Source organism: Passer montanus, unplaced genomic scaffold (assembly GCF_014805655.1).
Source record: "Passer montanus isolate IOZ18808 unplaced genomic scaffold, ASM1480565v1 scaffold5, whole genome shotgun sequence".
Taxonomy (NCBI): Eukaryota; Metazoa; Chordata; class Aves; order Passeriformes; family Passeridae; genus Passer; species Passer montanus.
Genome location: NW_024369929.1, coordinates 18,086,668 through 18,102,264, shown reverse-complemented (window position 1 = coordinate 18,102,264; position 15,597 = coordinate 18,086,668). Strand labels below are relative to the sequence as shown.

Genomic DNA, 15,597 nt, shown 5'->3' with positions numbered 1-15,597 from the left:
CCTGACATTGAGGAAACAAGGTGGGACTAGAGACTTCTAGAGGTCACTTACAAACGCAATGATTCCATCAGCCCATCAAAAAGTACATTTACTTACTAAGCAACATGCAATAGGACAAGAAGACACAGTCTAAAGCTGTGCCAGGGCAGGTTTAAGTTGGACATTAGGAAGAATTTCTTTGCAGGAAGGCTGATTAGAGATTGGAATGGGCTGCTGAGGAACGTGGTGGAAACATCATCCCTGGAAGTGTTAGAGGAAAGACTGGACATGGCACTTAGTGCCTCAGTCTAGTCGACAAGGTGGTTTTCAATCATTGGTTGGACTTAATCTTAGAGAACCTAATTGATTAAAGGAAGACGTAATTCAATGGTTTCAGAAATAACTACATTGGGGAATGCCAGACGTAAATTACAAAGCAAAAGGTTTTATAATACAATTAGGGTTCTATTTATTAATATTTGCATTACTTCACATGTGGCCACTTGGAAGTTATGCAATGAGAAGACATTTAAAATAATGTTTATATATAGACTGTGAAGTGTCCCCTAAAAATCTCATAACATTTTTTGCATAGTGCCACAATCCTCCCTCAAAAACATCTCATTGTGATAAGAAAATAAAATGCCATTATTACATATCATCAAAAAACCTTTCTGAACCTCTTTAAGGTCATATTCAATGGTACCTATAACAGCTCCCCTGATTTAAGATTTCTGGTGTTTGTTATTGACTCTGTGAAATATTTTTATTAGGAGTTGTGTATCTATGTGTCTAATTTATTGCCTTTCCTGTTCCCTGTATTTTTTTCCTTTAATACTGAATAAGCACTAGTCAGATGGCCCTGCAAATATTATAGAGATACCTATTTTTCTCTCATTTCAAAATTTGAGCAACTAATTCTGTAAAAAAAAAAATCTTTTAAGTTTTTTTTGCCTGAATGACTAATCACTAGGCTTCCCAGAGAAAATAAGCACCAAAATCCTTTAAATAAACTACTGTTATCTGTTCTTTTGCAGGGGTTTCTAGACCAAATGCATACTGTGATATTTATGTCAAGGATGCATAACAAATGTCTAGCCCGACTCCTCAGTCTTTATTATGACGCTAGAAGGTTTGTCAACAGAAAGATGACAGTTTTATTACACTCATACTTGATAAACAAAAATGTTGGGGCTCCCAATTTACACATAAAGCTGTATAGCTACAGATAGTACATGCCCATATTCTTCCTACATTTCAGACCTTATTGTGGCAAGCTGAACCAAATACAAATTACATGGGCCTTAAGACTAAACAATCATTTCTTCTGAATGAAGAGGAGTAAAAATGCACATAGAGAAAAACACTGTAAAAATGGGAGGGAGGGGGCAGGAATGAAAAAGAGGCTGCTAAAAACCACTTTATTATGACGGTTTTGATTAAGAGATACCCGGAATACAACAGGAAGTGAAGGAAAGCAATACAAAATAAATGGAGAAAGGTAAAACTGCCACTGATAGAACACTGACAGATGACTTGAGAAACCGTTAAAGAAATCTACTGAGGCATACCGAAACCAAGTCTACATAGAAGGCTGCGCATTTGCTGTTGTGCTGGATTGGGACCTCTCGAAGAGGCAGCTGCCATCACAGCCACTCGCGTTATGCACCGTCCTGCCCCTGCCGCGAGCCGAAGCCAAGGCGCTCGGGAGCGGTCGGGACGCGAGCGGGGGCACGGCAGCCCTCACACCGCGCTCCGCCTGGCCGCCCCGGCTCCTCCGCGCCCCCCGCCCGCCGCTCCCCCGGCGGCCCGCGCGGCCCCGCGCGGCAGGATGATCCACGAGCTGCTGCTGGCCCTGAGCGGGTACCCGGGGGCGGCCTTCACCTGGAGCAAGCGCGGCGGCCTCCAGGTGCGCACGGCCCCGGGCAGAGCCCACCCCCGGGCAGAGCCCACCCCGGCCGCCGCCCCGCCTCTGCCCCCCGACCCCCACCCTGCGCGGCCTGTCCGTCCGTCACCGCTGTTTCCCCTTCCAGGTGTCTCAGGAGCTGCCGTTTCTGCACCCCAGCGAGACCAGCGTCCTGAACCGGCTCTGCCGCCTCGGCACCGACTACATCCGCTTCGCCGAATTCGTGGAACAGTACACGGGACACGTACAGCAGCAGGTGGGGCCGCCGGGCCGAGGTATTTTCCCGGGAAGAGAGCGGCGGGTGCCAGTAAGGCCAAGCTGCCCAGGACACAGGAGTGGCTCATGGCCCATACCCGCGCTCGCACCGAGCAGAGCTCCAGAAAGCTCTCTGCGATGCCTGTAAGGGAGGGTAGAGTGCAATGAAGAACGAATCAAAAGTAAAATCTTATTCTTGGGGAAGTCTTGTAATAATTTCTAACCACAGCAGACTGGCCAGGGTTTGTCAATTGAGCAGGATGCTCATGACTCTCTCCTCATGATTTGCAAAGATCCTCGAGATCCAAGAGGCACACCTAAATGAAAAGAAGCACTGGTACCAGTGGCTCCCAGCATTTTCATAGGTCCACAAAAGAGCGAAATATAAGACTGCACAAGTAACTCTCATTGTGACAAGGTTGTATTTGTTTTTCTGTTCACTTTGTGGTGAGCTAAGGTGCATTTCAGCATGTTCTGAGCACTGACTACTGCTGTGATACTGCACAGATACTACGTTACTCCTCAGACTTGCACTAGGACGCTGATGCAGATTTTATTGTTTGGTTTTAGGATCACCATCCATCTCAGCAAAACCAGAGTGGATTGCATGGCATTTATTTGAGAGCCTTCTGCACAGGTCTTGATTCCGTGCTGCAGCCTTATCGACAGGCACTGCTTGACCTAGAACAAGAGGTAAAGGAGAGAGATGTAGAACAAGAGGCTGTAGCGCTGCTGACAGGTTGTGGAAACTTGTCATTTCTGCAATTAATATATGAGTAGTAGTTTCTAAGATGAAACAAGATATTTTCCTTTCCATGTTAGGGATGCCTTCTGAATTATTTCTGTGAGATGCCATTGTAAATTACTTTTCATCCTATTAATTGTTGTCCCCTCTTCCTTCAGTTCAGTAAGGGCTCCATCTTTGTCAGAGCCTAGTGCTGTCTCAGACTATTGTGGCTTCTGTTTTCAGTTTTAGAGGTTTTGATTAATCTCTGCTAGACTAGTAGCTGTCATACCTTGGGTAGCGTCACCATCCAGTGGTTGTGATAATTAATCTTCATTAATTGCTTTATCTTTATAGTTTCTGGCTGACCCACATCTTTCCATCTCACATGTTAATTACTCCTTGGACCAGGTATGTCATGTTATTAAAGAGGTAGTGTTCTTTGCTTGCTCTTATCCCTCACTGAATCTAATAAGAAAGTGGGTGGGATAAACGAGGCTTATTCCATCATGTCATGCCATTTCTATCTAATGCCTCTACATCTGTAGTCCCTTAATCATGCTCAGAGGATCACCTGCACTTCAACACAAAGCTAAGGTCCTCCACTTTGACTCTCACACATTCCTCACTGACTGTGTTTAGCCTGAACTACAGCTGGAATATAGTAACTTTGTGCATCTTGGTCCAGTGAAGGGAAGACATACTTCCTGGAGATTTGCATGTCATGTTTCTAATTTGTGAGGAAAGACAGATAATAGTTTAATTAAATTATTGTGTTCAGCTGCTGTCCACAGTTACTCAAGTACAGTTTTTTTTCCTCTCTTCCTTACATAACAACCTAAGTCAATATTTCACATCTTGTTCTGCAGTTTCAGTTACTCTTCCCCTCTGTAATGGTCATGGTGGAACAGATCAAAACTCAGAAGGTACAGTAAAATTACAGCTAGTTTCTCTTAACAGATTTTAACTGATAAGTAATTTCTGCCCCCATCCCAGACTTCTAATACTAGAAAATAATGTAGTTCCAGTAATGGATGCCCTATTACTAGTTCTGCTGTAAGTATTGAGACTATTTTACAAATTTATCTGCACTGTATTTGAATTTTTCCCTTATCCCATAGTCTTTGATGTCTTGAATTTTATAGGACAGGATGCTGGTGGTTGTAATTTTTCTTTTCTGAGTCTGTTTTTTTCTGGCTGTTGCCTGAAATAAAAAAGGCAGAGGCTAATGTTTTAAGAATCCAGAGATGCTTACATTTTTTTAAGGGAAAGTATTGAGAAAAGCTTGAGTGTAGACCCACACATAGAAGGCCTTTTTCATCACTACATGCAGCATGTTACAACTTTCTTTCTGTAAGACTTGTTCAGTTTGTGAAGGCATTTTCTTGTTAGCTGAAAGTGTAATGTTTAAATGTATAAAAAGGTCAATACATATCTAAATAACAGACCTAGTCTAACCTTTTCTTTCTGCAGATTCATGGGTGCCAGATATTGGAGACAGTCCACAAACATAGCTGTGGGGGGTTGCCTCCTGTTCGCAGTGCTCTTGAAAAGTATGTAGATCCAGTAAAACTATTACTTCGTTCTTCTGGAGTTCATGTCAAAGTATTTCTTACTTGTTGAAACAGCACATGCAAAACAGCCTTGAAGAAAACTGTCACCATCCTCATTATTTATCTAAAGCAGGCTTGTGGTGAGAATTAAGGCTTTCTCCATACTTGAAGTTAAGGGCTTAGAAAACTTCAGACCCAGATTTATTCTGCTTTGTTTTGCATATCACTGATCTGTGATCCTTCAAAATGATAAATGTGACTGTGTGAGTGTTGTGATGTTTATATGTCCTTGTGGTGAAAGTCAAACTACTGAAAATGTCCTTTGAGTAGAAACAGCAACCATTGCAGACTTATACCTCTGGTATACTAGCAGATTTCCATGGAGAAGCCACATGTTCAGAGGATATACTAGCTTAGTTTTGCACCTTCTAGTTTTGTTTAAAAAAATAAAAAAATATATTTTTGTTAAAAAAAAAGATATAAAATACCACATTAGCCATTTAGTACTTACCATACTGCCTGGCTGACCAACTGGACTTTATGGAACAATGTATAGTGAAGTTTTGATTATTGTGTGCAAAGGCCTGACTGTTTCACTTGATCTCAGGATTCTGGCTGTGTGTCATGGAGTTATGTATAAGCAGCTCTCTGCCTGGATGCTGCATGGATTGCTACTAGACCAACATGAAGAGTTCTTTATCAAACAAGGCCCCTCTTCTGGAAATGTCCCTAGCCAACCTGAAGAAGATGATGATGACTTAGGAATTGGGGGGCTTACAGGAAAACAGCTACGAGAACTGCAGGACCTGGTAAGATCTACAAGTTATAACTTGGCATCTTTGGTTCTTTGTGAACTAAAGAAGATGTGTATTGTGTTCTACTTTGGTGTGAGCTATGCTAGACTAGACATATACTGAAACCTTCTAGGATGGTAAATCGAAATAATACTGTAGTAGTTGCTGCTAGGCCTAAGGGACAGAGACGTATTGTTTGGCACAGCTGGCTAACCCCATGGCAGAAAGCCCTATGGATGGAATCTGTGTAGACACTGATGTCAAGTAATGGGAGCTGCTGCATGCCCACTGCTCTTGACTGACTGGTTCCTCATTCCTGATGGTCAACACTGTGATCTGTTTAGCATAGGCATTGGTGGTAATGTGAGCAATTGCAAGGAACAGGGTGTGGGGAACTTGGCTGTTGATTTGATTTGCACACTTTCTATGGGCAGCTGTGTCAGGTGCCTTTCTTGCACAACCATTAGTTGTGCAAATGTTACATAACAGGTTAATGGTACTGACATTACTGGTAGAAAACATGTTATGTGAGAGTCAATGGACTTCTAAGCAAGGAAGCAACCTGTCAGCACACTGGTGAAATGTGGTAACACTTCCAGTAGATGCTATACCAGTAGAGTGCCCTTTTGCAAAGCACCTTTCTCAATGGAGTAGTCTTCCACACTGAGCATTTGAATAATGTCTGAATAGAGAATAGTGTAGAGCAAGTTCAGCTCTAAATTCACCCTCTAGTTTATGGTGAGAAAGCATTTCACGGGCACTTATGGAGTTAGTGTGGTGCATACAGCTTTGGTGTGACTACACAAAAACTCTGTGGTGCATACTAATTAAGTGCCCTGTGCCAACAGTCTCTGCTGAAAACAGACTACACCCAGAGAAGAACAGGTGAAAACTTTAAAAGGCAGTTAGTGGAAAAATCTGTTATTTCACTATAATGGATAAAGAAAGTGAAAATCTTTGAGTCTTCTAGGTCCATGGTGGAAATTGTAGACTAAGCAACTTCTTTCTTCAGTGTTGGCAATTCTTCAGTCAAAGAGTAAAATAAGAACTCTTGAGTTTTAGTGGAATAGATCAATAAAATACTTGGGTATTGTCTCATCTGAAAGTATTGCTAGAATCTTAAGAATTGTCAACCTGTTAACATCAGTATACAAATTTTTACTGAATTCTCCTATTGAAATGAAGAATTTTGTAGATGGCAAACATTCTCAAAACTGTGGGTGATTTTTTCTGGATTATGGACCACTGAAACTAATTCTCCAGTAACAAGAAAGCCAGATAAGATTATCAATAGTGCGTTCCTGAAGGAAGATCTTGCCTCCATACTTGGAGTTCCTTATTAACATTCATTTAAAAAATTAATAACTTACTGTATTGTTCTAAAACAACTTTCATGGGAACTGAGAAAATTGCCTTATCTTTGCTAGGAAGATTTTGGATCTTTAGCCTATTTGCTCACTAGTGGAGGTGTTTATATTTGGCCTGTATCACAAGTGTTCTAACAGTGTTGAAACATAGGAATGGGTGTAGGGGAGGATTATTTTTGGTAATGCTAGTTAAAATTTTTATGGCAGTAAAAGACTGATGTAATGCATTTGCAATAACACTCCTTTTTCTCATGTAACATAACCCTTTAATACAGCCAATTTGTTGCTGTTCCACACAGTTTTAGCTTCTTTTTCCCCTTCTGCTGCACTCTGATGGGAGCAGTATCTCCAGGGAGATCCGCTAGCATACCAGAAGTATAAGGAAGATTACTGGCTTACTTAAATGATACAAATCAGTTCTGCTACCTTTCTGCTTACTTCCAATGCTCTTAAATGCCCCCCCCACACACACACACACACCCCCCCACACCCCTTTATACACCTTTTCAATCTGGTTTTATGACGCTGTTTTGCACTTGATTTCTTTTCTCTGGTGTCTCTGGCAGCGCTTGATTGAGGAGGAGAACATGTTAGCTCCATCTCTAAAGCAGTTTTCTTTGAGAGTAGAAATGCTGCCTTCATACATTCCTGTACGGGTTGCTGAGAAGATCCTCTTTGTGGGAGAATCTGTTCAGATGTTTGAGAATCAGAATGTTAACCTGACCAGAAAAGGTAAGGAACATCTTTCTTGCAACCTTTGCTCAGTTATGAGTGACTGACGCGTAGTTTCCAAAATGCCACATTAACGAATTCCTCAACAGTCACTGACTATTGGCTGTTATTCTTCAGACTATATGGGTAGTTGTGCCAGGACAGAGCAGTAGTTCCAGTATTCTGCTTCTGATTGATTCCAAGGCAGAGGTGTAACAACAGGATGAGTAGATAACACTTTGCAAACATAATCTCCAAGTTTCCAGCAGCAAGTCACCATATGATTTGCTCTGGATAAAGTGATTGCAAAGGCCTTGTTTTCTTTTCAGTTTTCGTCCCTCTCCCTGAAAGGCTGCATACAGCCACAAATGCACATCTTGCTTTGAGCGTATATGTTGCAGAATGATGTCATGGGATTAACTTGCATTGAGGGTGGTTTGGGAAATATATTCCTACACCAATGGGGGAGGACTGCTGTCGTGGCTCCACCTTGAGCATGCCTACGCAAAAGTACTTAAATTACTTGAGTGACATTACAGAGACCAAAGGACCAATTCAGGTGAACTGCTTTCTTGCAGTAGCAGAAGCAAGGGGAAAAGAAATTGGTCTTCTAGCTCAGTTGGTTAAAAAAACACAAAGTCCCCAAGTTCAGGCAGTAGGATAGATTTGAAAGGGGCAGGGGTATGGGAACACCCAAAGCAACTGGTTAATGATGCAGAAAAGTTTGTGGGTTTGAAGATCTAGCTCAGTCTGCGAAAAAGGGCTTTTAGCAGCAGCCATTTATGGAGAAAATATTTGGGGGTTTTACTGATACTCCAGCACTGCTGAGGCAAGTGTCTATACTGAAACTGTACATGCAATAGTAATCTTATACCTTGGTACTTGTACTTTGAAGCCTCCCCTTCACATTCCTTGCCAGACTTGAAACAGTGCTGCCTGGACAGCCTTTCTGTTCCTCTCTTCTGTCTGCATCTCTTCTTACTTCCTGAAATTCTTCTCATTGCTGCACAGGCTCCATCCTAAAAAACCAGGAGGACACTTTTGCAGCAGAGCTACATCGACTCAAGCAGCAACCACTTTTTAGTTTGGTGGACTTTGAATCAGTGGTTGACTGGATACGGAGTACTGTTGCTGAGGTGAGCATCCTAGGAAGGGTAACTACTATGCAGGCTGAGAAGCTCTTAAGTTTTGTGAAGAACTTGGAAGAAGAGGGGCCTTGTCAGTGCCAATGATTGAACAAACATGTCAAATGGTGCAGCTGTTCTAACTGGTCTCAGAGCTTTATGTAAACCAAACTTCTAGTGACAAAAGGACATTAACAAATACTATGCTCTTTCATGAGGGAAAGAAGGGAATTTTGATTTTTTTTTTTATTTCATCTGAAATTATTTCAGAACTTTTCATTTGCTTTCAGCATAATAGATGGCATCTTGCTGTGCACATGCTTTGGCAGTTTTTAATCTTTTTTTTTTCACTTGGGGCAGGGAGGAGAACCTAAGAAAATGGGGAGGTTAGAGAATCAAGAACAAAGCTGGGGTAGAACTGGTTTCATAGGAATTTGCACTTTTTTGTCACAGGTCTTCAGGTTTCTTAGGCAGAGTTTTTTGCCAGTATATAACAATAATTTTAAATGGTAACATGGGCTGCTACACAGGACTCTGACTGTGTTCTCTTGTACTTTATATAGCATTTTTATAGGTGCTCTTTTTGTATGCATTGCAAGCATTTTAAGACAGCAGCTACTCACCTCTCTGAATGCCTGAGATAATTCTGAGGCGAGGTTTCTGTTGTTTCATTTGATTTTTGTTTCTTCACTAGCATCTTTGGAAACTGATGGTGGAGGAATCAGATCTACTAGGACAACTGAAGGTAATGCAACTGCTAGTTTATTTAGAGCTGCTAAAGTAGCTCTTTCTTCACTTCTTTCTTTCTATTAAATACTTTACTGCCTTACACTCTGGGCTTTCTTCATTTAGGTAAAGCAGCTTTCACTTTCCAGTCTCAAGAAAGAGCATACACTGATAGAACTTGGCCAAAGACAGAGTTAGAGGGGTATGTGTACTTTATATCTTGAAGCAAAGGCAGGATAGACTTTTTGGTCAGTGAATGAAATTCAGATCTCTCCAGCTGTGTTTAGAAACAGCATTTGTCCAAATAATAAAAATGGGTGCTATCAGCTAGGATGCTTAAAATTTCTGCTCAGTTTTTGGTATGTTAGTTAGAACAAATTTATCTCCACAGATTATAAAAGACTTTTACCTTTTGGGAAGAGGTGAGCTGTTTCAGGCCTTCATTGACACTGCACAGCACATGTTAAAGACACCACCTACGGCTGTAACTGAACATGGTGAGTGTTGCTTCTTTGCTTACCAAACCGGCCTCATTGTGGTATAGCAGGAAAGTGGTAAGCCATGTCCAGTACAGAAGAGTTCTATCTTAACTCTCTAGTTTTGAAACTACAGTACTTGTGATTTAGAATGTCTCAGAGTAAGTGAAAGCAATCTCTCAGAAACCTTCTGATGGCAGGTATTTGAAACTGGAATTAAAAGAAAAGAGTGTCAATAGTGCATCAATTTTGTCTTTTAGGACCAAGAATAAATAATTAATGGGTGCAAAATTAGCACTAGCTGCATCATCTTGTGCTGATACATGTTCTCTTGTTGTCAGATGTCAACATTGCATTTCAGCAGTCTGCTCATAAGGTACTGTTAGATGATGACAACCTTCTTCCTCTTCTTCACTTAACCATTGAGTATCATGGAAAGGAACATAAAGGTATCTACTTGCATTTTCAGAAGTAAATTAAGAGGGGAGATGGTGACTTTGTGTTCAAATAGATTACTTACCCTTCTCTCAAGTTAAAGAAATACTAATTTTGTTCCCTTTACTGCCCTATGTGATGGCCTAGACTACTTTGGTTCTTCTTAATTCTGTTCTTTCCCTTTTCCTTCTTGCCATGGTTGCACTGACTGAGAAGATAACATAATTAAGCACCTTACTTGTTTTTAGATACTTCTCAGACTCGTGAAGGGCCTTCCCGGGAATTATCTCCACGTGAACCCCCCACATCTGGATGGGCAGCTCTGGGCCTTTCTTACAAAGTTCAATGGCCACTGCACATTCTTTTTACTCCTGCTGTTCTCGAGAAGTAAGTACTAGGTATGGTCTTTTTATATTCATCTGTATGTTCCCTGATGTGAGGCATTCACTAGTGTGTTGGGGCATTTTATTCTCTATGGAGAGAAAGATAGAGCTATTGCTCCCTGAACCTTAAAATGGTTCATTCCACTTACTCATATCAAAAATACTTGTAATGACAGTAAAACATGCAAGATGCTGACAGATCACAGAATCACAGAATTTCTAGGTTGGAAGAGACCTTCAAGATCATCGAGTCCAACCCATCCTATCCTATACCTCAACTAGGTCATGGCACCAAGTGCCACATCCAGTCTCCTTTTAAACAGATCTGCACCGATTTACAAACAGCACTACTTTTACAGTGTTTTCATTGACAGCTCCCCTCCTTACATTGAAACTAACTTTGTATTTTTTAGGTCAGTAATCAATACAAGCAGAAATCTTACTCTGCAAGATGTGCTATTGGGGCACATGGGCCATGACCTGATTTGCCCTAACTATTGGAAGTCACTGCCTGTTTCTTTTCTCCAGTAACAGTAACTCCAGTACTCGAGTAACAGAGGAAGATTTTAGTCTTAAACAAACAGCTTTCAACTTTTTGATTGTAGGTACAACGTTGTGTTCAAATACCTGCTGAGTGTGCGACGAGTCCAGGCTGAACTACAGCACTGCTGGGCTCTCCAGATGCAACGTAAACACCTGAAATCTAATAGAACAGATGCCATCAAGTGGCGTCTGAGGGATCACATGGCTTTCCTTGTGGACAATCTTCAGTATTATCTGCAGGTCAGTATTACAGAGAAAGATAAACTGTATCAGTTAATCAGAAACTGGCAGAAATGCATGGAGGGAGCACTGAAGACCTGTCTCAGGTTTCTGATTCCTTGTACCTTAAGGAAAGCAGGATTTCCTTCACAAGTCTAGAGCTTCCTTCAAGTTCCCAGACTACTGCTAGAATTACGAAGTTTTTGGACTTGTGAATCAGTGAAATAGAGTTCTTTAGTAGCTCTCTAATGCTACTAAATGTTTGCGAGAAACCACTCATCTCTGAAGGACCATCATTAAGATACCATCCAGGTTCCTTCTCTGGCCTCTTTAAGTGAACTCTAAGTTAAGTTTTGGGCTTTTTTGGTTGATTTGGTTTTTAAAGAATTGAGAGGGAGCCTGAATTTCTAAATTCTCCACAGCAATCTGGATGAGCTTTTGTACTGCAGCCTTTGCACTAAGATTCCAAATAGTATCTCCCAGTATAAAATTCAGAAATTACTACAATCAAATACCTTTGTCTACATGCTAGCTATATACCTTTCCCTAGTTAAAGAAAATTACTATTTCCCTTTCTATTTAGATATTACTTAGGCATCAAAAATTGTTGCATACCCCACATTATGTACTGCTCTTGTATATAATTCATTCATCAGCCAGAGAGAAGGGGATCCTCAGCCTCTAACAAAAGAGTAGCAGTAAAGAAAGTAAGTTTCTTATTCCAAACTTCTGGATGGTCTGAAGCACTCCCAGTTCCTCAAACCACTAATGAGGTATCTTCACATATTCATCAGGTCGATGTACTGGAGTCTCAGTTCTCACAGCTTCTGCAGCAGATAAACGCCACAAGAGATTTTGAGAGTATACGATTGGCTCATGATCATTTCCTAAGTAATTTGTTGGCTCAGTCTTTCATCCTTCTAAAACCTGTAAGTAGGTCTTGTTTTCACCTTTTTCTACCAATTTTCTAAGTGCCCTAAGAAACACACCTTTTTGAACAGATATGACAAATCACATATTTTAAAACAGATCAGTGATTATCTCCTGCAGACTACAATTCTAGGAGTAAGGCAGGTATAAACTATAACTGATAATTGAATTAAGATCTTCTAATTTACAGTTGGTGAGTGTGAATGCTGTATTCCTGGCAATTCTAAGTCAAGTTTATTTCAGCGTTCAGTTAACCTTAATAATTTGTATTTTATCACTATGTTTTTATCACAGGCTATTTTATTGAAGAAGAACCAATGAGCATAGTGCTGGGAATTGTATTCCTGAGGGATTCATACTGATATGTGTTAGACTAGGAAAAATATCTTCTTCTACTTAAGATTTAAAAAATGGTTGAGATGTTCCTGAGTGGACTTAGGGTCTTTTCAATTTCATTTAAAAAAAAAGTAGTATTTTTATAAACAGCCTCACAAAAACATTTGCAAAGGAGGTTAGTTTCAATGAAACACAAAGTCTCTGTGCTCATCTATGAGGTTATTATAGAATAAAGGTGTCAGAATAGTAATTACCCAGTCAGATAACTGATAGAAAGGAAAATCCTAGTTTAGCAAACAGTGAAACCAAAACCTTGAACCACAGCTCCTGTTGGTCTTTATCCTGCCTTCTTAATTCCAAAGCTGCAGTGATGACCTGCTGGTTGGATAGAGAAGCCAGTGTGTAATTCCTGTGCCTATCTGGATGGTTCATGCCAATTTCTGTTTTCCCAGAAATGTCTGCAAAAGGTTGTGGGAGAGGCCAAGGGGAGATACAGCATAACATTTAAATCCTTTTTCCATAGAAAACATTAAAAAAATGCTGCATCAGTATCTTCCTTTCTGACTAAAAAAATACAGTGTCAGCAACATCTTTGTTACGAATGCTACAACTTTTCTGCTTTCTCTCTGTGTACGAACTCTGTTTCAACTATTAATTTGTACTTTTTATTCCGTGTAGGTTTTCCATTGCTTAAATGAAATTCTGGATCTTTGTCATAGCTTTTGTTCTCTGGTCAGTCAGAATCTGGGTCCCTTAGATGAACGGGGAGCTGCACAACTCAGTATTTTGGTGAAGGTGAATCTATGTTTCTGTGGATCTGTTCTCCTCCCATGCAAACATTTGCCTAAGCATTTATCTTGGTTTTAGAAGCTCTAGAACGAGTGTAAGCCAAGACCTTCTATGTAAGTGCTTGTAATTATTTTACCTAATGAATTTTTCTTGAGTTGGAAATTCTGTGTGCACAGACGCAGAATGGGGGCAGATATTGGAATAGAAAGGAGGCAGATGTTGGTACCTCTACCCCTCCTTTTGTATAACCAACATCTAGGATTTCTTGTGGCTTACATCTTACCTTACCCTGGCCCACAAGCATCACATCTCTTGTAGTGATTCTCTTCTTCAGGATGTTAAAGGATGGGGTAGGCAGAAACAGAGATGAGATGCTTGTTTTCCTTCTCTTCTGAGAAGGCCCAGAACTGACATCTTAAAATTTGTAGGGATTCAGTCGTCAGTCATCACTTCTCTTCAAGATTCTCTCTAGTGTTCGCAACCATCAGATAAACTCTGACTTAGCTCAACTGCTGCTACGCTTGGATTATAACAAATACTACACCCAGGCTGGAGGAACCTTGGGCAGGTAGGAATATCTTGAAGGCTGCTTGTAGCATTATCCTGAGGTACTTCAAGTACAAAGCCATTTTTTATTGATGGCTTTTAATTATTTGACTTACACTAAGTGTTGATAAATACTATGACAGAGAGGTAACAAATCAGCATATGGTAATTTTTGGGTTTTATATGCTTTCTTTCCATTGAGTTTCTTTTGGCAGAAAGTTGAACAAGCTGCTAGCTCATACTGGCCAAAAAATGCTAGTGTGGGTTGGTAAAGGGAATTACTTTCAACATGTAGTTAATACTGTACCTTTCTCTTGCAGTTTTGGAGTTTAAGCACTAAAGGCCTTTGCTTCAGGCTGTGACTAGTGATGCATCAAGCACTGGAGACTGGCGCTCTTGGACAGTTGGAGAGTTTGAGCTGAAACAAATTTTTCTTTGTAACTGGCTTTTGCCTGATGAACTGCTGTTTCACAGGGAATTGGCAGGAATTGCCACTAATATGAGGCTGCCCAGCGATTACAGAAAGCTGTTCCATTTCTTCTGAACTCCTAAAACTATGCTTTCTGCAGCCCTGCATATACTTATAAGTGCTTCCAGGGAGGCAATCTGAACCTCCTGAGAAAGTGAAAAACCAGAATTAGATGTCTGGACTCTTCAGCTGGACTACAATGTCTTTACTCTTCAGCTGGACTGTGTTCCACTTCCAAGTTTGAGTATGGAGGAATTAATCCTGTTCTTGGCTACAAATGAAGTTTTGGCTGTATTTAGAAGTTACACTTGTGTAGTAAGCTGATTTACAGTACACAATGTCTGCTAATCAAACACCAGTAGCAATTTTCAAGTGACGTGAAGGGGGAGGGAAGAAGAAATAGATTTTTTAAGTCTCTTCTCATGCAGTGCACTAGTCTAGTATATGTGCATAGGTGATGGAGACTCTGGATATCACGTGCTTTCTCTGTACAATGTAATAGTTTATGTGCTAAAATTACACTTGCCAAGACAGGAGCTTTGCCCCGTTTGAGTAGACAGCGCCCTCTGCCGGCAGGAGAATGGTAAGGAGATGCTTACCTGGGATATTCACTTGTGCTGTTCTCATTCCAGACTATTTTGAAGGCTACTAGTGACTACCCTACTGACCCCAAATAAAAATATCTTGTCGTGCAATTATATGGAGTATTTTCAATGTCTGCACCTCAGTACAAAGGGAATAGCATGGCATGGCCTTGTCTGTCATTGAAGAGCGGGATCTGGCAGGAACTCTTGCCTGTTACTAAGATTTCCTAGCCTTGCTATAATGAACAGATCATCTTGATGGAAGTCCATTTGAACGACTGGCAAAAGAGAAGCCTCCAGTCCACCACTGGGGTGTTGTATCATGTTTCCCAATTTGAACACAAATGCTGCCAGGAAATCAGCCTTCCCCTCAAAGGGATATATTTGCACACAGCTGCAGCTCACACTGAAGTTACATGGCCTTAGGGGGAAAAAATCCTCTCTGCTCACTCAGGAAGACACAGTAACAACAGCCTGTAGCACCTTAATGAAATTAACAGAAAATAACAACTGGAGCAAACTTGAGGAATACACAACATGGTATTCTTCCCAACAAGCAGAAATGCTACAGCCCTGAACTTCTGCTACTAGAAAACACCCCTTCCTCAACACAATTGACTTTGTGTTAGCTCAGGCTTTACTCAAAGTAGAATATTAGTAATATTTCACTCAGAGAAATGTAAGCATTTCTTTTTTTTCTGCACTCCTTTCCTGAAGGCATTGCCCTGAATAAGTTTAGATAAACAAG

General features: G+C 40.8%; 1 protein-coding gene across 3 annotated transcripts; it reads left to right on the top strand.

The window, feature by feature from the left end:
• Positions 1–1,434: 1,434 nt before the first annotated feature.
• On the top strand, positions 1,435–14,960 carry TUBGCP4 (tubulin gamma complex associated protein 4). Of its 3 annotated transcripts, none has more exons than XM_039722979.1 (18): positions 1,435–1,888; positions 2,013–2,141; positions 2,711–2,833; positions 3,222–3,275; positions 3,734–3,790; positions 4,338–4,417; positions 5,025–5,226; positions 7,145–7,310; positions 8,301–8,425; positions 9,108–9,158; positions 9,531–9,636; positions 9,957–10,064; positions 10,299–10,437; positions 11,039–11,216; positions 11,990–12,124; positions 13,140–13,256; positions 13,712–13,818; positions 14,117–14,960. In XM_039722979.1, the coding sequence occupies exons 1-18, from the start codon at positions 1,643–1,645 to the stop codon at positions 14,127–14,129; spliced, it is 2,136 nt and encodes a 711-aa protein (XP_039578913.1). In that variant the 5' UTR covers positions 1,435–1,642; the 3' UTR covers positions 14,130–14,960. The 3 variants fall into 3 exon arrangements, with proteins under 3 accessions (XP_039578913.1, XP_039578914.1, XP_039578912.1); XM_039722978.1 differs by having other exon boundaries at positions 1,438–1,888; positions 13,679–13,818; XM_039722980.1 differs by lacking the exon at positions 3,222–3,275 and having other exon boundaries at positions 1,437–1,888; positions 13,679–13,818.
• The last annotated feature ends 637 nt before the right edge of the window (positions 14,961–15,597 follow it).

Excerpts from the sequence above, each read along its gene's own strand:
- TUBGCP4 (XM_039722978.1), top strand. The coding sequence starts at position 1,643 with ATGCACCGTCCTGCCCCTGCCGCGAGCCGAAGCCAAGGCGCTCGGGAG. Across the intron at positions 7,311-8,300 it reads TGTTAACCTGACCAGAAAAG|GCTCCATCCTAAAAAACCAG; the intron begins GTAAGGAACATC and ends ATTGCTGCACAG. Across the intron at positions 10,438-11,038 it reads ACTCCTGCTGTTCTCGAGAA|GTACAACGTTGTGTTCAAAT; the intron begins GTAAGTACTAGG and ends TTTTGATTGTAG.